This window comes from Balaenoptera acutorostrata, chromosome 1 (assembly GCF_949987535.1).
Source record: "Balaenoptera acutorostrata chromosome 1, mBalAcu1.1, whole genome shotgun sequence".
Classification (NCBI taxonomy): domain Eukaryota; kingdom Metazoa; phylum Chordata; class Mammalia; order Artiodactyla; family Balaenopteridae; genus Balaenoptera; species Balaenoptera acutorostrata.
In genome coordinates this window covers 133,956,407-133,983,516 of record NC_080064.1, presented here as the reverse complement: position 1 = coordinate 133,983,516, position 27,110 = coordinate 133,956,407, and the positions used below count along the sequence as shown (strand labels likewise).

The 27,110-nt window shown below is 38.3% G+C and overlaps 2 protein-coding genes across 4 annotated transcripts in view; one reads left to right on the top strand and one right to left on the bottom strand.

Annotated features, from left to right (window-relative positions):
• Positions 1-27,110, top strand: part of LOC103001493 (ankyrin repeat domain-containing protein 45) — a 151,247-nt gene that overhangs the window by 44,658 nt on the left and 79,479 nt on the right. The window contains exons 6-10 of one of the 3 annotated variants that reach the window (XM_007165340.2): positions 16,977-17,138; positions 18,834-18,934; positions 20,354-20,482; positions 23,212-23,377; positions 26,078-26,194. In XM_007165340.2, coding sequence (XP_007165402.2) covers positions 16,977-17,138; positions 18,834-18,934; positions 20,354-20,482; positions 23,212-23,377; positions 26,078-26,194 — 675 coding nt within the window. Of the gene's footprint in view, positions 1-1,588; positions 1,780-10,354; positions 13,326-16,976; positions 17,139-18,833; positions 18,935-20,353; positions 20,483-23,211; positions 23,378-26,077; positions 26,195-27,110 lie in introns of those variants that run through there. The other 2 variants (XM_057527703.1, XM_057527701.1) reach the window with 2 other exon arrangements.
• Positions 4,873-5,461, bottom strand: LOC103001222 (60S ribosomal protein L32-like). The gene is made up of 2 exons (XM_007165339.1): positions 5,348-5,461; positions 4,873-5,172 (listed from the first exon to the last, which is right to left on the bottom strand). Exons 1-2 carry the CDS (start codon positions 5,459-5,461, stop codon positions 4,873-4,875), a joined length of 414 nt encoding a protein of 137 aa, XP_007165401.1.

Sequence of the window (27,110 nt, the reverse complement as noted above, 5' to 3'; positions counted from 1 at the left end):
CTGCTAACTTTGGGCTTTGTTTGTTTTTCTTTTTCTAATTCCTTTTTTTAAAATGACAGTACTTTAAATTTATTATTTATTTTATTTATTTATTTTGGCTGTGCTGGGTCTTAGTTGTGGCATGTGGGATCTTCATTGTGGTATGTGGGATCTTTAGTTCTGGCATGCGGACATCTTATTTGTGGCATGCGGACTTCTTAGTTGTGGCATGTGAACTCTTAGTTGTGGCATGCAGGCTTCTTAGTAGCAACATGTGGGCTTCTTAGTTGTGGCACACAGGCTTCTTAGTTGCAGTATGTGAACTCTTAGTTGTGGCATGCATGTGGGATCTAGTTCCCTGACAGGGATCAAACCCCAGCCCCCTGCATTGGGAGCACGGATTCTTACCCACTGGACCACCAGGGAAGTTCTTCTAATTCCTTTACATGGAAGGTTAGGTTGTTTATTTGAGATATTTTTATTTCTTGAGGTATACCTATATTGCTATAAACTTTCCTCTTAGAACTGCCTTTTCTACATCCTCTGTAGATTTTTGGAAAGTTGTGTTTACATTATCGTTTGTCTTGAGGTATTTTCTGTTTTTCTCTTTGATTTATTTTTTGACTCATTGGTTTTTTAGTAGCATGTTGTTTAGTCTCCACATGTATGTATTTTTCTTCTTATTGTTGAATTGTAAAGGTTTTTATGTATCTTGGGTTCAAGTCTCTTATCAGATATATGACTTGCAAATATTTTCTCCCATTATGTGGATTATCTTTTCATTTTCTTAATTGTGTTCTTTGAAGCACAAAAGACTTTAAGTTTGATGAAGTCTAATTTATCTATTTTTCCTTTTGTTGATTGTGCTTTGTGTCATATCTAAGAAACATTGCCTTATCTAAGGTCACCAATATTTACTTTTATGTTTTTCTGTAAGAGTTTTGTAGGTTTTTTAGCCCTTATGTCTAAACATGTCTGTGATCCATTTTAAGTTAATTTTTGTATATGGTGTGAGGTAGGGGGTCCAGCTTCATTCTTTCGTATGTGGATACCCACTACTTAAGATTTTTATGTTTATCAAAAGGGACCATGGTTTTTTAAAGGTTAAGGCACTGAATCTGTTCTAGGTAGTATGACAAACTGTCCCTTGCCAACTGTACCTAACGTCAAATGAGCATACACATAGCACTCTCCTAGGTCCCCTGAAGGGAAATAGATGCCTTTGCACCATCCTTGTCTTTAAGGAGTCCACCAACCACTTTGTGAGTAAACATGCCTACTTGAAAAGATAAACTAAGAGCTGTGTATGTTCAGGGAAGCCTAAGCATAAAGAGAAGGCATCATGAAGAAAGAGGAATTGCCTGAAAGGATAGGTAACCAAGGTGGAATATGTAGGGAATTCTGGAATGAAAGCAAAACATAATGATGAAAAGTTGAAATATGGGACTAGGGAAGTGGTCAGTATCCATTTGGCTGATTGTAGTTGAGTACGCATTAAGGAAGAGTAGAAAATAAGGTTGGAAAGTTAGCTTGTGATCATTTCATTAAAAGTACTGAATTAGGGACTTCCTTGGTGGTGCAGTGGTTAAGAATCCATCTGCCAATGCAGGGGACACAGGTTCGATCCCTGGTCCGGGGAGATCCCACATGCCATGGAGCAGCTAAGCCCGTGTGCCACAACTACTGAGCCTGCGCTCTAGAGCCTGCGAGCCACAGCTACTGAGCCCACACGATGCAACTACTGAAGCCCGCGTACCTAGAGCCCGTGCTCTGCAACAAGAGATGCCTCTGCAATGAGAAGCCCACGCACTGCTATGAAGAGTAGCCCCCGCTTGTTGCAACTAGAGAAAGCCCGTGCATAGCAACAAAGACCTAACACAGCCAAAAATAAAATAAATTTTAAAAAAGTACTGAATTATAAGCTTCAAAGTTTGGACTTTACTTTCAGTGCAGTGGGTTGCCATTAAAGGCTTTGTTTGGGGTAGGAGAGACGAGGGATTAAGTAGTGGAGAATAATCTGGCTGTCCTTGCAAAATGGATTGGAGGGAGAAGAGACCAGAGGGAGTGAGACCAGTATAGTCCAGGAATGAGATGGTTAAGACGAGTTGTTGGTTATACAGTTCAATTCCCACCTTTCCCCCCCAAACCACCACTATTGTTAGTCTGGCCCAACAACCCTCCCTCCTTCCCTTCTCACCTCTGAGGAAGAATTGCAGAGGCTCGAATCAAGATGGTGGAATAGAACGATGTAGAGCTCACCTTTTCCCACAAATACATAATGAATACATCTACATGGGGAACAGTTATCACAGAATACCTATTTAATTCTGGCAGAAAATCTCAGACACGCAGAAGTGCGAGGAAGATCTCCATGTAACCGGGTAGGATGGAAGAAAAAAAAAAAAAAGGAAGCAAGCAGGATAGGACCTATGCCCCTGGGAGAGAGCTATGAAAGAGGAAAGGTTCTCGTACCCTGAGAAGCCCCAGCACTGGTGGGGAGATCACCTGGGACAGAAAGGGAGCTTCAGAGGCTTGGAGGGGAGCGTAGAAGCTGGTTTGCAGCAGGCAGAACAGAGAGAGACCTGCACAGAGGATCCGTGCTACCTTGCTGCAGTCCCCAGTCCGAGACATGGACCTGCTAGTAATACATGCGAGGGCCGGTTGCTAAAACTCGGGCTTCAGAGGACAGACCTGGGGAGAGGACTGGGGTTAGCCCTGCGGAAACAGCCTGAAGGGCCTGGAGTGTGGTAAGGGCTGCAACCAGGAGTGTATGTGGAAGAAGCCTGGCCCACCATAGAAGTGAAGTGCCATTGTTAAGAGGCACTCGAAGAGAAGGGCAGGACCCGCCATTGCAGCCTCACTTTTGGCATGCTTACGGCCAGTGTGTGCCACCATTGAAACCCCGTTGTTAATGCATGAGTGAAGTGGGGGGTGGGGCTTGCCATAGCAGCCTCTTTCTCATTGCCATCTCTACGAGCTCTGGGAGCATGCAAGCACCAGCAGGTTGCCCACATGCGGAGGCGGGGCTGAAAGCAGAGCCTTCCCCCCATGGCATGTGATCCACAGCACCGCCGCTTGCTTTGTAAACTCAGTGCCTGTGGGACATCCGAGTGGAAAACGGGTGCTCCTATGGCTGGGACGGGTCTGACCTTAGCAGCTGTGGGCTTTGTGGGTGCATGCACGTGGAGGTGGGGCCAGAGTCTGGGCTGCTTCCCTAGCTCCCATGGCAGGTCAAGGTACGCAACTGCTGTGGTCCTGGTACCTGATTTCAGTGGATTGACGCCTATGGATCTGTGCTGGTGGCTTTGTGATCACAGTGCCTGAGGGGCACCAGGGCTGATAGCCTGCATTCCCACAGTGGAGGTGGGGCCGAGGGTAGTGTGCACAACATTGTACTTTGTGTGCTCACACAATGGGTGACAGGTGACACCACAGAGTGCACTCCCCGATGGACAGCTCCGGTGGAGGAATACTCAGTGGCTTCTCTTCCAGTGGGAGTGCTCCAATCCTGCCTACGTCACACTGCAGCTTAGAAATGGATCTGGGGGCTTCTATGCCAACAACTAGGGAACAGACCCTGCCCCCAGCAGGGCTGTAACAACACAGAGCAAAAAGGAGGCCCTGTTCAACATCCAGCACCTGCTCCGTTCACCACAACATCAGTCATACCCCCATCAATGGGATAACAGCCAGCAGACACTGAGGAAAGATGCGGCAGCCATCCATACTAAAAAACAGCCCTTGCACCAAAAATATTAAACCCACACAAGCTACACAGGGACACTTCTACATAAAAATAGCCCTCCAAGACCACAGTAGATAATTGTTTCTACTAAACTCATAGAGTAAGAGAAATATAAGTAAAATGAAGAATGAGAGGAACCACTCCCAAATAAAAGATCAAGAGAATTCCCCTGAAAGAACAAATAATGAAACAGACCTCTTCAGTCTAATAGACACCGAGTTTAAAAAGGAGATACTGAAAATACTGAAGGAATTAAGAAGGGCTATTGATAGAAATGCAGATTACTGTAAAAAGGACCAGGAACTATAAAGAGGAACCAAGACAAATTAAAAGACTTACTTGCTGAGACGAAAGCTGAGTTTAAGGTAATAAGTAGCAGATTGAATAATGTAGAAGAACGAATAAGTGATCTGCAAGTTAGAATAATGGAAATCACCCAATCAGAACAGCAGACAGAAAGCCAAATGAAAAAAAAATGAAAGCAATATAAGAGACCTATGGGATAATATAAAGCACGCCAGTCTACACATAATAAGGATCCCAGAAGGAGAAGAAAGAGAAAAGGGAATCAAAAATGTATTTGAAGAAATTATGGCTGAAAACCCCCCAAACCTAAAGAAGGAAACATCCAGGTACAGGAAGCACAGAGGGTCCCAAACATGATGAACCCAAACAGACCTACACCAAGATATACTATATTTAAAATGGCAAAAGTGAAAGATAAAGAGAGGACTCTAAAGGCAGCAAGAGGAAAACAAGGAGTTAATTACAAGGGAACCCCCATAAGACTATCAGCTGATTTCTCTACAGAAATGTTGCAAGCCAGGAGGGAGTGGCAAGATATATTCAAAGTCCTGAAGGGAAAAATCTGCAGTGTAGGAAACTCTACCCTGCAAGATTATCATTTAAAATAGGAGAGAGAAAGAATTTCTCAGACAAGCAAAAGCTAAAAGAATACAGCAATATTAAACCTGTTCTAAAGGAAATATTGAAAGGTCTTCTCTAAATAGAAAAGAAGCAAGAATCTATAGGAAAGAGAAAATCACAATTGGAAAGTAAATTACTTAAATAAATCAGTACACAGATTTTTTTTTTTTGGCCAAGTTTCATGGTTTTATTAACACAAACACAATGTGCCCACGAGCAATCTATTCATTTTCTTTGCTGCATAGCCTGGTGTTGGGATTGGTGACTGTGATAGCCAGCTGGGATGCTCTTTCCACAATGGCTTTGTGGTTCTTGGAGGAGATGTTGTGAGCAATCTCAGCACAGTAAGATTTGTTGCACAACAGCGGCACTTCAAGCTCCTTGATGCTGTGGACCAGGAACTTCCAGATGCTGCTGGGCAGCATGTGCTTTGTTTTCTTGTTGCTCCCATAACCAATGTTGGGCATCAAGATCTGGCCCTTGAACCTCCTGTGCATCCTGTTGTCAGTGCTTCTGGATTTCTGTCAGTTCTGCTTAATTTTTTTTTAAATTTTTATTTCTTTGTTTATTTATTTATGGCTTGTGTTGGGTCTTTGTTTCTGTGCGAGGGCTTTCTCTAGTTGCAGCAAGTGGGGGCCACTCTTCATCGCGGTGCGCGGGCCTCTCACCATCGCGCCCTCTCCTGTTGCGGAGCACAGGCTCCAGACAGTTCTGCTTAATTTTGACATATTGATCTGACTGGTGCTGGATGACCTTCTTGGTCCTCTTTTTGACAACCTTGGGCTTTATGAGGAGTCTGAGGGCAGCCATCATGCCGAGTAGGAGATGGCTGCCACTTCCATAGGCCGTGCTGAAGAAGAGAGCAATACACAGATTTTAAAAAATAAAATAAAAAAGATTTTTCTGTGAAAGTGATGATAAGCACAATGAACAGCAAAAGAATAAACATGAAGATGCAAAATAGGACATCAAAATCATACAGTGTAGGGGAGGAGAGTAAGAACATGTTGATTTTTTTTTTCAGAATGTGTTTGAGCCTATTTGACTACCAGTCTAAAGAAAGTAGATATAGGAAGGCATTAACATACTTCAAAAACAGGGTAACCACAAATCAAAAACATACAGTAGATTCATAAAAACCAAAAAGAAGAGAACACAAGCATAATATAAAAGAAATCATTAAAGCACAAAAGGAAAAACAAAAAGAAAAAGAAAGGAACAAAGAAGAAATACAGAATCAACAGGAAAACAAGGTTTAAAGTGGCAATAAATACATATCTATCAATAATTACCTTAAAAGTCAATGGACTAAATGCTCCAATCAAAAGTCATCAAGTGGCAGATTGAATAAAAAACCAAGAGCCTACAATATGCTGCCTACAAGAGACCCACTTTAGGACAAAGGACACATATAGATTGAAAGTGAGGGTGTGGAAAAAGATAATTCACGCAAACGGAAATGACAAGAAAGCAGTTGTAGCAATACTCATGTCAGACAAAACAGACTTTAAAACAAAGGCCATAAAGAAAGATGAAGGAGGACACTATATAATGATAAAAGGATCAATACAAGAAGATGATATTACACTCATCAACATATATGTACCCAAATACATAAAACAAATACTAACAGACAAAAAGGGAAAAATTGATGGGAATACATCAATGGTAGGAGACTTTAACATACCACTCACACCAATGGACAGATCTTACAGACAAAAAAATCACTAGGGCAACAGGGATCCTAAATGATATAATATAACAGTTAGACCTAATTGATATTTTCAGGACAATACATCCAAAAAAACCCCCTAGAATACACATTCTTTTTAAGTGCACATGGAATATTCTATAGAATTGACCACACTCTAGGGTACAAAACAAGCCTCAACAAATTTAAGAGTACAGAAATTATTCCAAGCATCTTTTCTGACCACAATTGCATGAAACTAGAAATTAACCACAGAAAAAGAAAAGAGAAAAAAAGTCAATTGCAATTTTTTTCTCTTTTCAGTCAAAAAGAAAAGAGAAAAAAAAATTCAATTACTAAAAAAAACCAATGGGTCAACGATGAAATCAAAGAGAAAACTAAAAATATACCTTGAGACAAATGACAGTGAAATTCTATGGGATGCAGCAAAAACAGTTCTCAGAGGGAAGTTCACGGTGATACACACCTTCTTCAAGAAACAAGAAAAATCTCAAATAAGCAAACTAACCCACCACCTAAAAGAATTAGAAAAAGAAGAACAAACAAAACCTAAAGTCAGCAGAAGAAAGGAAATAGTAAAGATCAGAGAGGAAATAAATAAAATAGAGATTAAAAAACAATAGAAAAAATCAATAAAATCAAGAGCTGTTTCTTTGAAAGGGTAAACAAAATTGACAAACCTCTGGCCAGGCTCACCAAAAAGAAAAGAGAGAGGACCCAAACAAATAAAATAAGAAATGAAAGATGAGAAAGCACAACTGATAACTGCAGAAACACAAAAAAACCATAAGAGAATACTATAAACAATTATATGCCAACAAATTGGGCAACTTAGAAGAAATGGACACATTTCTATAAACACACAGCCTACCAAAACTGAATCAAGAAGATATAGATAATTTGAATAGACTGATCTCTAGAAGTGAAATAGAATCTGTTATAAAAAAAATTCCCTACAAACAAAAGTCCAGGACCAGATGGCTTCACAGGAGAATTCTACCAAACATACAGAGAAGAACTTATACCAATCCTTCTCAAACTCTTCCAAAAGATTGAAGAGGAGGGAACACTCCCACCGTCACCCTGATACCAAAACCAGACAAAGACACCACCAAAAAAGAAAATTACAGGCCAATGTCTTTGATGAATATAGATGCGAAAATTCTCAACAAAATACTAGCAAAATGAATCCAACAACATATAAAAAAGATCATACACCATGACCAAGTTGGATTTATCCCAGTGTCACAAGGATGGTTCAACATATGCAAGTCAGTCAGTGTGATACACCACATCAATAACAGACAAAAACTACATGTTCCTCTCATTAGATGCAGAAAAAGCATTTGATAAAATTCAACATCCATTCATGATAAAAACTCTTATGAAAGTGGGTATAGAGGGAATATTATCTCAACATAATAAAAGCTATTTATGACAAACCCACAGCCAATACAGTACTCAACAGTAAAAAGCTGAAAGCCTTCCCGCTAAAATCTGGAACAAGACAAGGATGCCCACTCTCACCACCTCTATTCAACATAGTATTGGAAGTCCTAGCCACAGCAATCAGACAAGAAAAAGAAATAAAAGATATCCATATTGGTAGGGAAGAGATAAAATTGTCATTGTATGCAGATGACATGATACTATATGTTGAAAACCATAAAGACTCCACACAAAAACTATCAGAACTGATAATTGCATTCAGGAAGGTAGCAGGATACAAGATTAACATACAGAAATCGGTTGTATTTCTTTACACGAACGAAGAAATATCAGAAAGGGAATGTAAAAAGAAAATCCCTTTTAAAATTGCATCCAAAAAATACATAAGAATAAACCTGACCAAGGAGATGAAAGACTTATATGCTGAGAACTATAAAACATGAATAAAGGAAATTGAAGATGATTCAAAGAAATGGAAAGATATCCCATGCTCTTGGATTGGAAGAATTAATATTGTTAAGATGGCCATACTGCTCAAAGCAATCTACAGATTTAATGCGATCCCTATCAAATTGCCCATGACATTTTTCACAGAACTAGAACAAATAAGCCTAAAGTTTATATGGAACCATAAAAGACCCAGAATTGCCAAAGCAATCCTGAGGAAAAAGAACAAAGTAGGAGACATAACCCTCCCAGACTTCAGATAATACTGCAAAACTACAGTAATCAAAACAGCGTGGTATTGGCACAAAAACAGACATATGGATCAGTGGAACAGAATAGAGGGCCCCAAAATAAACCCACACACCTGTGGTCGATTAATCTTTGACAGAGGAGGCAAGAATACACAATGGGGAAAAGACAGTCTCTTCAGCAAGTGGTGCTGGGAGTTGGACAGCCACATGTAAATCCATGAAGTTAGAACACACCCTCACACCATACACAAAAATAAACTCAAAATGGCTTAAAGACTTAAATGTAAGACATGACACCATAAAACTCCTAGAAGAGAACATAGGAATAACATTCTCAGACATAAATCGTAGCAATGTTTTCTTAGGTCAGTCTCCCAAGGCAGTAGAAATAAAAGCAAAAATAAACCAATGGGACCTAATCAAACTTACAAGCTTTGAGAAAATATTTGCAAATGATGCCACTGACAAGGGCTTAATTTCCAAAATATACAAATGGCTCATACAATTCAATAACAAAAAAACAACCCAATCAAAATATGGGCAGAAGACCTAAATAGACATTTCTTCAAAGAAGACATACAAATGGCCAATAAACACATGAAAAGATGTTTATCATCATTAATTATTAGAGAAATGCAAATCAAAACTACAGTGAGGTGCAACCTCACATCAGTCAGAATGGCCATCATTAAAAAGTCTGCAAGAAACAAATGCTGGAGAGGGTGTGGAGAAAAGGGAACCCTCCTGTGTTGTTGGTAGGAATGTAAATTGCTGCAGCCACTGTGGAAAACAGTATGTAGGTTCCTCAAAAAACTAAAAATAGAGTTGCCATGTGATCCAGCAATCCCACTCCTGGGCATATATCCAGAAACAATTGTAATTCGAAAAGATACAGGGACCCTTATGTTCATAGCATCACTATTAACAATAGCGAAGACATGGAAACAACCTAGATGTCCCTCAACAGATGAATGGATAAAGGTGTGGTACATATATACGACAGAATGCTACTGAGCTGTAAAAAAGAATGAAATAATGCCATTTGCAGCAATATGAATGGACCTAGAGAAAGAGAAAGGCAAATACGATGATATCATGTATATGTGGAATCTAAAATATGACACAAATGAACTTATCTACGAAACAGAAACAGACTCACAGACATAGAGAACAGGCTTGTGTTTGCCAAGGGGAGGGGCTTGGGGGAGGGATGGATTGGGAGTTTGTAATTAGCAGATGCAAACTATTATATATAGAATGGATAAACAACAAGGTTCTACTGTATAGCAGAGGGAACTATAGTCAATATTCTGTAATAAACCATAATGGAAAAGAATATGAAAAAGAATATATATGTGTATATATACATATATATGTATAACTGAATCACTTTCTGTACAGCAGAAATTAACACAACATTGTAAATATACTATACTTCAATTTAAAAAAATTGCCTCTTTACCCAAGTCCTCTCTGTCCCCTCCAAGCACCCCAGTATCTTGCATGTTCATATTATAGAAATGTTAGATCTTGATGAAACCTCTGAAACGACCCCCTTGTTTTACAATGAAGAAAGTGCAGACACATGAGGTTAAGCAGTTTATTCACATGGCTGAATTAGGAACAGTAATACTGATTATGTAAGTGTGATCTCACAGCTTTAAATATTAAAACAAAAAGGTGGGAATACTTGAATTGACATACAAACATCAAGGTTTCATTAATGACTGGTTCAGCCTTGGACGTTATGCTTTATTTCATGCCCATTGTTTTTAAAAACTGGCTTCATTTTTGTTTTCTGTAGCAAGCTAATTAAATGTAATTTAAAAATCTGCTTCCTTTCAGGTCAAGGGAAGAGTGCCAAATCTGTATTCTAAGCCATGGTCAGAAAAGAAGTCTTATAAAAGGCCGCATCTTCTTCTATATCTATAAAGGCAAACCTATTCATGCCGACTGAAGTTAAATAGATGTGGGGTTTTATAAAAATGTTTAAGTATGAAGTTAAATCACCCTCGTTTTGTTTTACCCCATTCAGCATGCTTATGTCCAGACTCTCTGGCCTTGCCTCTGCCTCCGCAAGTCAGTTTCATGTGAGTTCCACGTGCTCCTTCCAGAGAGCACTTGGCTGTGAGTCACTCACAAAGACCATATGGAAGCTTTAAAAGCTACTTAGAGAATCTAACAATTTTCTGTGTAACTGAGGCAGGAAATTTCTGTTCAAGTGAGGAATTCTATTAAAAAAAAAAAAAAGACATATTGGCCATTTCCAGAAGGAAAATTTGTTCTCCCTCTCTCAGAAGGAAAGCTATGGGATGACATTCTGGAGCAAGGAAATATTAAGGATGGTTTGGATCAGGGTCCTCTGCTTATACAACTATTACTTTTTTATGTCCAAATTAAAATTCACCTTTAAGGTGGGATATAGTCTCTTAGTAAATCTTCCTGTTTCTTTAACACCCTTGTCTTTAAATTAATAAATACAAATCTGTTTAGTTTTATATTTAGATTTCCCCTACTCAGTAGGTTTAGCAATATAGTTATTATATCTGTACTACATGCCATTTTCCTTTTGTTTTATACTACCTACATTTTAGGTATCATTGTTGGTTTCATATTAGTGATTTGGAATGTCCTTTTTTCTACTTTGTCTAAGAGTCCCTGAACCTTCTACTACTCTGTGACTTTCCGGAAAAGTTTTATAGAAAGAAAATAATTCTCTTCTTTGTCCCATCCTGAAAGCTAGTTTTTCGTTGTTGAGGGGAAGGAAAAGAAATGAGCAATTCAGTAATTCCTTGTCAGTTGGCATTTTCTCAACCATGATTTTGAGGTAACACTGTCTCACAAATTTAAAAGTTTTGAGATCTTTTTTTAATGTATGAGCAATTCAGTTTCAGTTGCCTTAAGCAGAAGAAAAGGGCAATGACTCTCACTCCCCTCTCTGGTAGATCCAGTGGGTGTTTATGGAGTAGTGCAAAGAAGACCTTTGTCTGCTCCATTCCCTTAATATTGTAGATTGTGAGAAGTCTATTATCTTTAAGCATCGCAATAATTTGGGAAAAGGCCAGGTGCCGTTTTTGTCATTTCTACTCTAATTCTACATTTTCTGAGCCTTGATCTCGAATATGACAATATTCAATTATATTGTCAATTATACCTCAATAAAGCTGAAAAAAAAGTCAATCCTGACCCTTGGCGAGGCAATCTGTAATTTTCCATTCCATGACCTTTATCCCCAATGTTAGGAAGAATTAATCCCTCCTTCTTTGGGGCACGCATAGCATTAATAGCTTCATACTGTATTCTATTTAATTGTTCACATGTGAACTACGAGCTTTTTGAGGGTAGGGGCTTTGTCTTGTTTTTCTTCATTCCTAAAGAACCTATAACATAGTAAGTTAGTAAATAATAGTTGAATGAATTCTCTTTCGGTGCCACGTTTTTCATAGAACTCAGTAGTCTTCATTCATTTATAAAGCTTGTTCACCTTTATAGAAATGAATCCTGAATCCTTTTCTCCATATTTTGCTAGTGCCAGTGCCCCATTTCAACTCCTGCTCCTCCAGAAGACAAGCCACACACACGTCTAGCATTATGACTGTATATCTAGTTTCTTCTCTAATTGTCTATTTTTAAACTTTCTTCTTGAATGCCACCTTACTTTTTAGGCATATGAACCTAGTGATTACCAAGGAATTCCTGGATCTCATTTCAAAGATTTCATTGATGTGACAGTCTGAATATACATTTATATCTATAGATCTATTACTTTAGTATGTTTTGAGAGATACGATATGTCTTGTGACCTATTGTTGCATTGAATTATAAGTATATTCACAGGAGTGTGAAAGGTCCTTATACTTTGAGTTTTAGCTATTACTCAAGTAGCTGCATGACTTTTTCCACACACCCACAGAGTAATTAATTACTATTTCAAGGTGCATACTAGTAAATTAAATCACATTATTTGAGAGGTAGTAAAGCAAAGGCTACATTAAGTGTTCTGATAACTTCTAGATAGTGGTTCCTTAGGCTTTTGTATTTTTTTTCATTGACTGAAAAACTAAAGCAAAAAAAAAGAGGGAGGAGATCGGTATGACATCATTAAGAAAACAGCTATTATCGCTATCATTTAATAAAAGAAAAGACATATTAACACCAAAAAAGGGGAAGATATGATCTCAGTATAAGGCTCTACTCTTTAAGTTGAATAAATTAAGTTTTATTATAGACTTTTATGTTTTCATTTTGCTATATATGATGGAACTTTTGTCATGAATCACAACTGGCACATGGTCTACCCTTTGATAACTACTGCTCTAGACTGAGCTAAAGCAGTCAGACTGCTACTTAGGTTACCATGATGCCCCAAATTATAAAGGGCTGATAATCCATCCCAATGTTTCATCTAATTTGTGATAGATTGTATTTTCCAAGATGGTCACATCTCCCATCCCACGGTCATGACATTCTTCACGTAGGGAGGTGGGTCTCTGTTCTCTCATCATGAACCTGGGTAGGCCTGTGATTACAGTAGAAGTAATACTATGTGATTTCCATAGATCATAAAAGATAAAAGGTGATACAGTTTCTACCTAGTTCCCTTGAGATGCTGCCTTGGAGAGAGCCATATGGACAGGCGCTGAGGCCCTGGCTGAGCTCCAGCCAGCAGTCATCAGTGATACGGGTGAGTCATCTTGGAAGTGGATCCTCCAGTGGAGCCACCACAGCCAATGCTGTACGGAGCAGAGACAAGCCTCTGTTGAGCCCTGCCGAAATTGTTGATCTCAGCCAAATAAATGATTGTTGTTCTAAACTACTAAGGTTTGTGTCTGTTTGTTATGCAGCAATGTATAGCATAAAAATTTTGGAACCAGGAAGTGAGAAATTGACATAACAAACCCTAAAATGTGGCATTGCCATTTTGGGACTGGGTAGTAGGCAGATGCTGGAAGGGGCCAGAGGAGAGTCTTAGTGAAAGCCTGCAGGGCCTTAGATTATTAGCAGAATCTTTAAGGCTGTCGAGGAGGCTATTAGTGGGAATTTACAGGAAAGAGAGGAGAATGTTATTAGAAGCTGGAGAAAAGGGGCCCTTGTTATGTGATGGTGGTAAGTTTGGCCACACTTTTGTCTAAGTAATGAACTCAGTGATCCTGCTAAGGACTTTTCCAGTGTTCAACTGCCACCTGGATTCTCCTACTAAAATATGAGAGGAGACATATGAGCTGAAAAGGAACAGTTCAGTTTTCAAATAAAATTTAAAAGAAATATAAAGGATTCAGTACTTGCTAGGTTTGAGAATAAAATTAGTTCTCATTTCTAGCCTTTCTAGATGGCAAAAAATTCTCAAACTAAGAAATGGCTTCAGAGAAAAGATAAAATCTCAGGCAGGATTGTGAGGTCATTTTTTAAGACCTCAGAGATCCAGGTGGTATGTCATGGAAACTTTCAGACTCAGGCTTTTCTCAGCCTCAGACTTGAGGTGGGCTTTCTCAGTGCAGCTGGGAAGGTGGCCTCTAGCTGTTCTAGGCAGTCATCACCACAACTAAACTCAGATGGAGAGAGAACAGCTCTCTCCCAATAATGGTATATGTATCAAGGCATCATCTGACTGGTCTTGTCTGAGTCCCATGCTCTGAACCAATCAGTGTTAGAGGGATGGGGAACTATGACTAATCAACCTGTCATGTGCCTGTCTCAGTCAGACAGTATAGTCTATCATCAAAAGATGGAGTTTGGGGGAAACACACTGGAAAGCCTCTCACCTCTCAACATTCAAAGCCACCAAAGTCTATTCAACTGGCTCTACCAAAAATGGTGAAATATACATTTATTATTGCTTTCTTTTTTACTCTATGGGAAATACTGTTATGTAGAAAAATGTGATCATCTCTGTGTATTTTAGTTACGTGCTATCTGTAGCTCTCAGAACTATATGTAACCTAGAGCCGACTCTGTGAATTTTGTTCAAGTTTTCTTGAGGTATGAGTATTTTTCCAAAAGCCATGGAGAATCTGACTTTTGAAATGTAAAACTGCATGAGTCTTACCTGGAGGGTCTAGGTGACCCAGGTGAGCCTGAGAGGACAGCATTGGGATAGGAACTAGATAGAACTGGAAGGACATGACTCAGAGTGACCTGAGGCATTGCAGTGGAGGAGAGAAATCAAGGTGACAAGCAATGTAGATAAGGTTAAGATGAAAATGGGAGAAAGAGTAGTGAACTTGGTAACCAGAAGAGTTCAGTAAGGGCAGGATGGGAATGAGTAAGGAATGGGTCTCTCAGGAGACAGCCTGAGAATAAGACATTTTTTTTTCAACATGGTCCTTGGGATTTATGGTAGGGGGGGACCCAGTGGCTTAAAAGAACCATAGCAGATGACAGCAACAAAATGCTGTCAAACATCTATTTTAGGGGAATGGCGTTGAGTGCCAGTGGTGGTTGCTGCGGTCAGAGGGAGACATAGAGCTGTTGACTGATACTACTTAGTCTCAGGTAGGAATTGGGACTTCTTTTTATTCACGTTTCCTTAATATAGTGACGGAGAAGATTGACGATAGAGTTAGTAATCTCACTGCTGTGGTATTATCCTTGGTGCCCAAGGGAAGAGGATTTGATTAGTGTGGCACAGGGATGAGAGGGTAGAATTTCATTGTCACAAAATAACTTTCTTGAAAGTAAACTACAAATTAATAACTTGTTCATTTGTTTAAATTTATGCTGTATTTGTTTTTAATGATTAGATTTGAGGTAAAAATATCACATGTTAGGCATCACAGAATTTGGGATGCATTTGTTCTGTGAAGAATGGGTGATAGTGTTTCTTCAAGGACCAAAAGCCAATGACAAATAGGAGTTAAGGAGGAAAAGGCAAAACTCCACTGAAAAGAAAAGAGAGATGGAAAAAAGAGAAAACAGAAAAGGATGAATGAAAAGGTCAGAGGGGAGACAAATCAGTGTTGAAAAGGGTTAGGGTTGAAGAAAGAAAGACAGTATATATTAAAAAACCGTATAGGAGGAGGTTCCATCTACATGGTCCATGACCATCTCAGCCATTACATCAGGCAGAGAAAATCAGTTAAAACAGTTGTAAATATAGACACAGCTTAAGCATTAAGAAATGCAAACTTCCCTGGAACTGGGATCACTTAGCTTCTTCTGGATTGGGGGTGGGGATAATGTGTGTAACCAATCAGAATGAAAGTAAGTTGGCAAGAAACCAATAGGAATTAGGCGTGGAAACGGCTTTCATGTGAAATCAGTTGGCAGTACCGTCTGTGGCAAACAGACACAGAGCTGAGCATTTTTTGTGATTTCGAGTGCCTTCATCTTGATTTCAACTCTGAACCTGCTTAGCTTTGGCAGAAGGTATTGCTGGTCTTAATAGTTTAGAGAACTTGATTTGAGTAATGATGAGTGGGCTGTGAAGGTGCCAAGGATGTGAAGTGCTACTTGAGGAACAGGTTTGAAGATACAACACTTTGAATCCCATCTCTGGCCCACCCTCTGCTTCACACCAGAATCATTGTGGCTTGCAGACCAAACAAATGCAAATAAATATCCAGAGATGAGCTCCACATATTATTATTGGGGATACTTCAGGAGCCTCCAGGAATTTTAGGTTAAGTCTAGCTGCAAGGAAAAGAAAAAAAGAATGAGCCCTTCTCAGGACCCCACATAGATTTGTGCAAGCCATGTCCTACACAAAGGTGGCAGCTGAGGTGGGGTGGGTATTGGGGCTGAAGTCCAGCCTGTTATTCATGTGCCAAGCCATGTGCCCTGTTGTTAGCAAGGGAGACTTTTTCTAATTCACTCAAAGCTACCATATGAGCAGAGCTCAACTTTCGTCTCTTCCTTTGTTATTCACATCCTTCCCCATCCCCGACCTTAACTGGTGTGACTCAGCTTTGACCTTGTTTCTCATTTGCCATTTTGGATTTGGAGGGGCCTGAGAGAGGAAAAAAGGGACAAGGGATTGCAGTAGTAAAAGAAAATTCTAGAATGATTTGTACCCGTGGAGAAAGAGTTCCCCCTCAGAGAGTTCAGTTCATCAAATATTTATGGAGAGCCTATTGTGTGCCACATACTGTGTGCACAGCCTTAAGGAAAATCAATAGTCAGCCCTGACCCTCAAGAAACTCACTGTGCAATGGGGAAGGCAAACATTACCATATCGTACAATAAATGGTATGGGCAAAAATCAATACAATCCCTCCCCCATACACACGGAGCAGTATGAGGAAGAAACTAACATTGCTGTTAATGTTCTTAGAGCGAAGGTGCAACAGGCAGTATTAACATGTACCTTGTGGCAAGAAGACATGTGCTCAGATCTGAGTATGGTATATATAATCTTAGGTAGAAAGAATGTGGATGGATTGGGTCCTGGCAAGTCTCATTTTCTTCTTTTTTGTGTATCATAACGGATTAGTCTGTACTAGTGAAAGTGTCAACAGTAACTCTCATCCAGGTTCATCAGTTGGGACTGAAAAAGCAATGGCAAAAGCAAACGTGTCCTTTTGGGTGCAAAAAGAAGGTAACCAGCCTGATTTACTCTGTGGACGGTCAGCTGACTACATGCCAACAAAGGGGCATTTCCCAATTCTTGTATGTTCCACTGTTGTTTTGGGAGGTAGGTGGTCGTTTTTATACCTCATCTCTCCTCTGCCCTCTGAACCTTTCTTACTGCAGAATGTAATCACAACTATAACAAAAGAAGGGGACCAGTGAAATTATAAGATGTTAGTGAATGCTATTAGTCTTGTTTCATTTATTTGTAAGTATCACCTTTACTGTGCTCCTTCATTCAGTGACATTTGCTGGGCACAGCAGTGTGGAGAATAAGATAGTCCTTAAGCTCAAGGAGACCTCTCGTGGGGGAGACAGGCAGACAGATAATTACAATGCAGTGTTGTTAGTATAACTATAAAGGTATGGTCCAGAATCTCTGGGAACAAGGGAGAGGGAGAGCCTTACACTGCTTGGCTGCCTGATTCCCTGCCAGGCCTAACGTGACCAAAATATCTGGGATGAGGGGATGGCAAATGGGGCAAATAGAACTCAGATATATGGTTTATAATTTGCTTAGTTAACATCATCAATTTTGTCCATTCTAGTATAGCTTTTATGTGATTTTTCTTTAGGGAAGATGCACCACCCACCCCACCCCCTAGTGGGGAATTAGGAAAAGCCTCACCTGTAAGGTCTCTTAAACAATGATTAAGAATTCGATAGGTATGGTGAATGATACTCATGCAGATAAAATAACGTATTAAAAAACACATGCATTATTCCATAATTCAATGCTAGCGATTAGAGAAAATTTTCTAGTCCCCTTAAAAATTTTTTTATTTGGGAAAAATGTCAGCTGCTTTAAAATCCTTTCTGGAACTAGGAAGACTATAAAGAAACAAACAACGAAGCACACACGCATGAAGAACTTCAATTTTACTCATTTCAGGGAATGAAATTGCTTTCTCTGGGGTCTTTAAAACACTGATTAGTGACCTTGGTCCCTTTTGGTACTAGGAGGTGCTGTTGACCATGAATTTCGCTAGCTTTGGATCCTTTATGATTACCTAGAGACAAGTGCTCCAGCAGTAAAGGGCATTGCAGAAATAGCTTGAGAAACATTTCTTTGGCTAGCCTTATGCATAAGAAGTATTCAAAAAATATTTACTGATTTGTCATGACCTCTGGCTGGAAGGAAGGAAATGCAGACTCTGAGATGCCAGTGAGTCTTGCCTTAGGCATAAATTAATTGGATTATAGTCGATATATTGCCTCAGGAGGTAATGAGCTGAAAAATCTTAGAGTAGGGAGTTTTAAGGCAAGAAAATGCATATAAATAGGATAGCTAGTGTCTTTTGACACTTGCTGGTGAAGGCAGTTTTCCCTATGGTTAGATCTCAGTTAAAAGTATTTCTGGCTTTTAAGAAAACTATAGAATATATGTTACTGTAGCTTAGGAGGAGTAATGATTAATATAAGGCATACTTTGTAGATATGAAATTTGGTTTTTCATAATTTCTCATCATCAGATCCATAGGCAAGATACCCATACAGTGATCCTAACGTGCCACTGGGTGGGCAAATGGGAGGTTGTTGAAACTTCAGTATTTTCCAAACTCACCTATGAGTGATGCCTCATTATGTGTGTCTTATACTAAGAGACAGCATTTCTAACAGCTGTCAGTTATTTATTCATGATGATATGACATTCAGAGGAAGTTTAAAATCAAATACCTAGAGAGAGGTAATATTAAATTGTTTTTAAACCATACCTTATGTCTAAATAACACATACATGTCTTTTTTTTTTTTTTTAGGACTTCTGAGGGCATTTTTAAAGAATTCTGAAGTCATTGTCTTGACGATTCTTTCTCTTGTTGGATTTTTGATAGGACAACTGGCCTACAATTTTGTTGAGGTGACGTACATACGAAAAATTAGAGGATAGATTAAAGAACAAAGACCAAAAACAAGGTCAACTCCCATCCCCATCCCTGAATGAGTGGAATTATTTTTTTTTTATGTGAGGAGCTACTGAGAAAAATTTATCTGGTGTTAAATTTTTGAAAATGAAAAACCATCCAAGAAAGGAAACAAATTAGAGAGGCTTAAAATAAAGCAGTAATTTGGAAGTGAGTAAAATGTGATTGCATTCTTGGGTTCTTCGTCACCTGCCTTTGGTCCTTACTCTTGTTTCCTTCCCCTGTACATACGCTGGACTCTCCCCTGCTATTGTCTTCAGCACCCTCGGAGACTCTAGTTACAAAAGGCAGCAGTTACTGTCATGATGAAGCAAGGTTACTATTTTCTAACTGCCAGATTAAATGCAAAGCGTGTATCATATGAAACATAATATAGATCCAAGAAAAACTTCATTAATTTAATTTATTGACATGATTTCAAATGTATAGCTGTGTGATCAACAACAGTTTGTCTCCACTCATTCTTTTATTTAAAAAAAAATGGAGACAATGCTTGTACCTATTTAGGATTGTAAAAGCCTTCTTGTTATTCTTCTGAAACACCACACAACTAACATCTTTTGAGTGTTAACTATGTGCCAGGCTCCCTTTTAAGTTCTTTGTTTTTTTTTTAATAAATGTATTAACTTATTATTAACTCTTGAGTTAATTCATTCATCCTCACAGCAACCCAATGGAATTAGGTACTCTGTTCCCATTTTACTGATGAGGAAACTGAGGCACAGAGATGTTAAGCAGTGAAGATTAAACTATTAATTGGGCCAAAGACTTTTGAGGAGGGAATATTTACAGCACTTCAGTCGTTGTTGTTAGTGTTTTCCATTCATCTGTGTATAACCTTCATGATTTATGTCCTATATACACGATCTGTACTATTATCTAGGTATTATTTTTCTCTACTTGACTCACTGAAAGATTTTAAAATCCTAAACAAATATCTGTGAAATCCCAAGTATCCATGCAAAGTTCTTTTTTTCCTCTTATGCAAATTAAAATAATTACCTAACAGTCAAATAAAAAATACCTATCTGTGAACCACCTAAAATCCCCTCAGGGATCACCGATGGTGAAGTACGACTTTTGACAATACTGATTGCTTACCACAAGCAATGTTTGTGTAGCCTAAACTCACATACGTTTCTGGTGAATAGAGGACTATGCATTTAACTCATGTGGATGGTTAGTTAGATGGAGAAATCTACCACAAGACCCCCAGGACTGGCCTTGTAGATAATCTCTCATTAGTTGCAAATTGGAATGTTATAAAATTTATATTGATTGACAGAGCATCAATTTAATTTCTAATACTTCAGAATGGTAGCAAACTAACTTCTTGTTTGCCTTTGTTACTTTAGATGCACCAAGTCGTCTACCCTCTTCTAAGAACACCAAGTTTTTCACTTTATTGTTATTTTTCACCTTTAATTATATTTATGGCTGCTTTGGATGTGGACTTCTATATTCTCAAGAATGTGTTTTGGCAGGTAAGAACACATTTTAAGACAAATTATGGTCCATTCTTGCTTATTCATGTTGACAGAGAATCTGTCTCTCTAGAAAGAAGATTAATAATTCATAAATCTCACATTTTTAGTTGTTTTATCCTGTTCGTTCTGCAGAACCACTAATTAAAGAGAGTTGAGGGGAGGGAGAAGGAATGAATATTTGCTGAGTGACCACTGGGACTAGGCACTGAGTTATTATCTCCATTTCACATATAAGCAGAGTGTAGTTCAGAGGTCACAAGACTGATAAACGGCAGAACCTGGATCCTAATCCCACCTCTGACTTCATCTCAGCTGTCTATCTGTAGATTTGTCCGTTTTCACTGCTCTGGTTGTTTTATTTATGCATTCTCTCTCTCTTTCTTTTCTTAATCATGCTTGCCAGATTATTTTATGTTTCTTTTCAAAATATTTTATTTTCTTTGATTTTATTCTGTACTTTTTCTAACATCTTGAGCTAGGTATTAGTTGATTGACTTTTAGCTTTTTTATTTTTGCATTTTGTACATTTAAGGTTTTAAGTTTTCCTCTAACAACTCTTTTAGATTCACCTCAAATGTTTAGATTTAAGTGTTTTCATTTTTATCCCTCCTACCTAAATTTTATTATACTTTTTTCTTTGACCTGTTAATTATTTAAAAGTCGTTTTTAAATGTCCAAATACGGCTTTTAAATTATCATTTCTCTTGTCACATTGTGATCAGAGAATGTGCTTTGTATATCAACTCTTTGATTTTTGTGGAAGTATTGTTATTTTCCTAATTTTTTCCTCATTATTTAGTTACCCTTTTGTCCCAAATAAATGCCTTTGCCTTAAGTCAGTTTCATCTGGTATTATTATAGTTATACTAGCTTTCTTTTGGTTAGTATTTGCCTGCTAAAAATTTTCCATTCTTTTACTTTCAAGATTTTGATGCCCGTATACTTAGATGTCTTTTTGATAATGTACAGTTGGATTTTGTTATTTTATCCAGGTTGAGAATCTCTGCTGGGCTTTTTTTGGGTTTTGGGGGTAATATTTGTTGTGATTAAAAATAGATTTAGAAGGGAAGAAGATTTTAGCAGATTTGAAACACCAAGGAAGATACGTAGATGTCTTGGAAAGATGCTCAACATCTTAAATGTTATTAGGGAAATATAAATTAAAACCATACTGAGATACCACTGACATTCCTATTAGAATGGCAACAGCAGCAAAAATAACAAACCTGATTAATACCAAGTGGTGGTAAGAATGCAGAGAACCTAGAACTCTCATACATTTGCCGGTGAGATCGCACAACGGTACAGTCACTTTGGGAAACAGTCTGGGAGTTTCTTATATAGTTAAATATACACTTGCCTTATGACCCAGCAATTCCACTCTTACGTATTTATCCAAGAGAAATGAAAACTTAATTTACACTAAAACCTCTGTGTGAATCTTTATGGCAGCTTTATTCATAATCTCAAAAGTCTGGGGAATTCCCTGGTGGTCCAGGGGTTAGGGCTCCGCGCTTCCACTGCAGAAGGCGTGGATTTGATCCCTGGTCAGGAAACTAAGATCCTGCAAGCTGTGCAGTGCAGCCAAAAAAGAAAAAAGAAAAAAAAAAAAAATCTCAAAAGCCTGGAAACAGCTCAAATGTTATTCAGCCAGTGATGAATAAAGAAATTGTGGTACATCTTACAATGGAATACTATTGATAGGCACAATATGGAAGAATTTCAAATGCATTCTGCTAAGAGAAAGCAACCAGACTCGAAAGGGTACATATTGTATAATTCCATTCATCCATTCGTAGACCTTCCTTCTAGCAAAGGCAAAGCTATAGCTTTGGAAAACAGATCATTGGTTGCCAGAGAGTGGGAATGAGGGAAGAAACTGACTACAAAGGGACAGCATGAAAACATTTTTGGGGGTGATGGATCTGCTTTGTGTTTTCATTGTGGTCATGTTTACATGACTGTATGCATTTGTCAAAACTCATATAACTATACATCAGAAGAGTGAATTTTACTGTATGTAAATTAAAGGTAAATTTAAAAAAATCAATTGATTCAGTTTTCTTTATCCTTTTTGTTCCTTCTGCTTGTTTAAAAGTTTTGCATTCTGTTGCTGTTTTTAAGGCAGGCATTGCTGATTGCCTGTTCCTTTCTTTCTCACTAACAGAGTGACTTACTGTATTTTGTATAGAATGGTAGTGGGCCTAGTGTAAAATAGTGCTACATTTCCCAGCATCCCTGACAGATGTGGTAGTGTTAGAAAACCGTTGGGCAATGAAATGTATACAAAAGTTTGCTGACCATGGCTTCTTCCAGAAAGCACTTAATAAGGGAGCCAAATCAGCTGCCATGTGCTTTTTGCCCACTGTTTTACCTTTTTTTCTGCCTGGAGGCCTGCAGATCATCACTTCAGAAACACCAGGAAATGTTTTACACAGAAGCAAGAAAAATTTGCATTCCATTTTAGAACATTTTGATGTGGAGAACTATTAAGCTGGAATAGCAACAAGAAAGATAGGTGAATTGGTCTTTTCATAGTCAGGTAGAATTTCATTTGTTTGGAAGGGATGGTTTCTTTGAGGCAGGTAAACTAGAATACCTTTTACATTTATCTTCCCGAGTAATTGTATAAAATATATAACGAGATCTGATTCTTACAAGAGTAAATGCAGTCATACCATGTTTAGGTGTTAAATCTAATACTGTGTTATGAATTTGTTTCACAGGTTGTGTTAACCGGATTAATTAGCTTCTCTATGGCATTCATCGTAATTGGATATGTGGTTCTGAAATTCAATAAAGATTCATGGGATTTGCAATCTTGCCTCCTCTTTAGCATGACCCTTGGCATTACAGATCCTGTTCATTCTGTGAATTCACTGAAAACTATTGGTATGTCAGATTTATTTCTCTCTCTTATTTTGAAGATATGAGGATAAATTATTTCCTTTTGATAATATTTTTCTTGCATGAATTGTGCATCCAGCAGAGTAGATATTTGTGCCTTTTTTCCTTGGAGATGAGCATTGATTGAAGTATGCAAAGTGAACAAGGCAACCCGGGATCTGGGATAAATAATCTCAAATAATTTTTTTTAAGAGAAAATGTTATCTTTCTAGAAGGTGGTAAAAGTAAGCATTCTACTCCATTCCACTGAGTTTTAAGCCACAAGGTAGGGACTCGGCTCTACCTCTAATGGCACTTTTCTGAGGCCTAGGTACCTCTTGTTAGAACTGCCTTTATTTTGGAGCAGCTAACCTTGGGCATGTGGGAGAGGGAGTTGTAGTTTATTTAAAAGAAATGGGGTGAAAGTACATAGTCTGGCAAATATGATATTCAATAAAAGCTTATTCCCAAGAGGGTTAGGGGTTCTCACTACTTCCCATCTTATTTGGTAAAAGGTAATTGCACTCTGAAATATCCTGTTTTTTAACACAGCAGTAATTTCACTGTGAAATATCCTGTTTTATTAACACAGCAGTAAAAACATAAAATGGTTAGATGCTATGATTTCTGTTTTTGACTCCGAAATATTTAACCAATTTTAAGGTTTCAGTTATATTTAGTGGAAAAATGTTGCCTTACAACTGGGGTGGGACAACCCACCAGACAGGTGATAGTCCCATTTTTACACCCATTTATACTTACAGTTGAGAAAACATAAGAGGTATTGACACTTTTGCTGGTGATATTCTAAATTGTGCCAGATATTTCTCAGAGAGTCTGATCCTGTCCTCCTTCTCTCCTTTTTTCCCCATAGGTACAGTTTTTTCTATCTTTTCTTCATCTCTTTTTCTCTTTTAGCCATTTGTATTTGCCACTTGTTTTTTTCCCTTCATTATCTTCCTGCTCCCTTTTCTGCAATCTCTTGAGTGTAAGAGGCTCTAATAAACTATAAACTTTAGTTATTGCAGTTTCCATATTCAAAATTTTTTTTTCAGAAAGAGTAGAAGTCTTCTATCTCTTTTTTTTTTTTTTAATTTTATGTATGTATGTATGTATGTATGTATGTATGTATGTATGTATGGCTGTATTGGGTCTTCGTTCCTGTGTGAGGGCTTTCTCTAGTTGCGGCAAGCAGGGGCCACTCTTCATCGCGGTGCGCGGGCCTCTCACTATCGCAGCCTCGTTGCGGAGCACAGGCTCCAGACGCGCAGGCTCAGTAATTGTGGCTCACGGGCCCAGTTGCTCCACGGCATGTGGGATCTTCCCAGACCAGGGCTCGAACCCGTGTCCCCTGCATTGGCAGGCAGACTCTCAACCACTGCGCCACCAGGGAAGCCCTTCTATCTCTTTAAAAGAAAACTAGTAAAGGTATTTGACTTAGTTGATATTTTCTTTATGTCAATAATACTAAGGTCGTGCATGGTTCTGGATTCAGTGACATCCTTACCTAGTGACATCTTTACCTTTGTGTGAATTAGATAAAAAATGATCCTTTCTAATTGTCCTAATACATTACTTTTTTAAGGAAAAATGTTTTTTGCCATATGCCTAAAATTACCATAATCATGTACAAAACTGCAGTTCCTACAGTGTGACTGGTGTTTCATTGGATGTGGCACCCTTGTGCACTACAAAACCTGCACAAGCTACGTCTGAGGTGGCCTGGCCCACTGAAAAAAGTAGTGGATGTTCACATGCAAGTTAAAAGGAACTTGTCTATTCATTACCTATTTTAAAAGAATGCACAGGGCTCAAACAATTTTTACTTTAAAACAAATCTGGAATGGGAGCTCGTAAAGGAATAAAATACAAAGTTTTAGCATGACCTCAATTAAGTAAAAGGAATGACATGCTTTGAAAAAGACTTCAACATTCAAATGGTTTTATCTGGGTCGTGGAATTACAGATGATTTTTGTTTCATTCTTTCCTTTTCCAAATTTTACAGTGAATTAGTGAATATAAGTTAGTTCACATTAAGCCAATAAAAAATGTGGGGAGTAATTCTTGTGCTGTTTTACTATTAAAAATAGCTATACATCAAATTCAAAACTTCATACAACAAACATTATGCTTTACTTGCTCCTGGTTGACTCACTGAATCTGAGGGAAGAATTAAAGCGTTTCTTGACCAGCTAAGTCAGATGTGCTAATAATAATCTTCAAACCTGTGTAACCAGTATTTTGTGTCTTCTGTCATAGTCAAAGTTAGTAACAAGTAGTAATATAAGATGATTATAACTTACCTTGCCTTTTATTTTCGGTTCTCTTGGGTATATGTCTAGGAGTAGAATTACTAGCTCATATTTTGTACTTATTTCTAAAATGTGATTCTTTGGAGTCTAACGATTCATATTTATTCAAGCTAAATGTAGTGACCTGAGAAGTGTTTTGTCTCATTGCGAAGCTCTATCATACTTTGAGGCAATGGACACTTCAAGAAGTGCTCTTGCCATGTTCCTTTGCCATTGGAGATATAGAAGGCATAATGGAAAAATTAAAAAATGATCGTGATTGTCATATAGTCCCATCCCATTATGATCTCCTTTTTTTCTAGCATATTCCTTCTCTTCTATTTTTGTGTTTCCTGTGAAAGAGCATCATTTTCATGCATTATATTAAATTATATTTTATATTTCCTTTTCCAGGCATTTCTAAAATGTATACTGATATCATTAGAGGAGAATCAATGATTATCTGTGGCTTCACATCCATTTTTTTTGGAGTTTTTCGGAACAACATACTTAGCATTTCCAATTTTAGGGGTAAGAGCATTATTTTCTCTGTATATTTTCTAAAATCATTCTTATATGGTACATTTCAATTCATACTGAAATTAAAATATATTCAAGATGTCTTAACTTTACTGCTTTCCCTATACTTTACTCATGGACCAATTAAAATAGTATATCAGGTAACAAGAAAATAATTACCATCTATGTGTTTTCTCAGAGATTATGGGGGAAAAATTGTTAAAGAAATGATTTCATCTCCCCCAGTATGCATGCGCACACACACACACACAATTGTGTCATCTAGCTTAGATTTACTTCTTTCCTAGACCAATATGGATCTCAATGAGTGCATGTTAAGAACTGGCTTGGTCCTGGATTTGAGTCTGAGGGTGAAAGCAGAATGGTTCAAGCAGTTCTGGAGAGTCAGGTCCTAGAAGTGATAATAGTCAGACTCATGTGGTTAAAGTTTGCTGGGATATGGACTAGGTTGATATCCTGGGTTTCCAGATGTGGTACTAAGGAGAGAAGAAAGGAGGGAAAATCACAGCATGAAGAGGGAAAATGTGTCTTCCTGATACATTTATGAAATACTAGTAGGAGGAGAGAGGTGCTACAAGGAGAAAGAAATTTTGGTAATAGAGGTTTGCAGTGCTTCTCAGTGGGGGAGCTAAAGGCATTTGGGGTGGAACAATCTTTGTTATTTAGGACTACCCTCAGCTCTGTCTGGTATCTGCTCACTAACTGCCACTATTGCCCCCAGTTACTGTGACAATGGAAAAATTTCCTTCTCCATTTCCCAAATATCCCCTGGGATGGAGGCAGGAGTCACAAATAGACTGGAGGTTGGTGGGGATCCTGGACATGGTGTGCTTGACCCTGCCACAGTTTGTAAAAAAAAATTGAATTTGAATGTCTTTTGGTTGATCATTCACTGTCCAGCTTGTCA

Excerpts from the sequence above, each read along its gene's own strand:
- LOC103001222 (XM_007165339.1), bottom strand. The coding sequence starts at position 5,461 with ATGGCTGCCCTCAGACTCCTCATAAAGCCCAAGGTTGTCAAAAAGAGG. Across the intron at positions 5,173-5,347 it reads AGCAGAACTGTCTGGAGCCT|AAATCCAGAAGCACTGACAA; the intron begins GTGCTCCGCAAC and ends CAGAACTGACAG.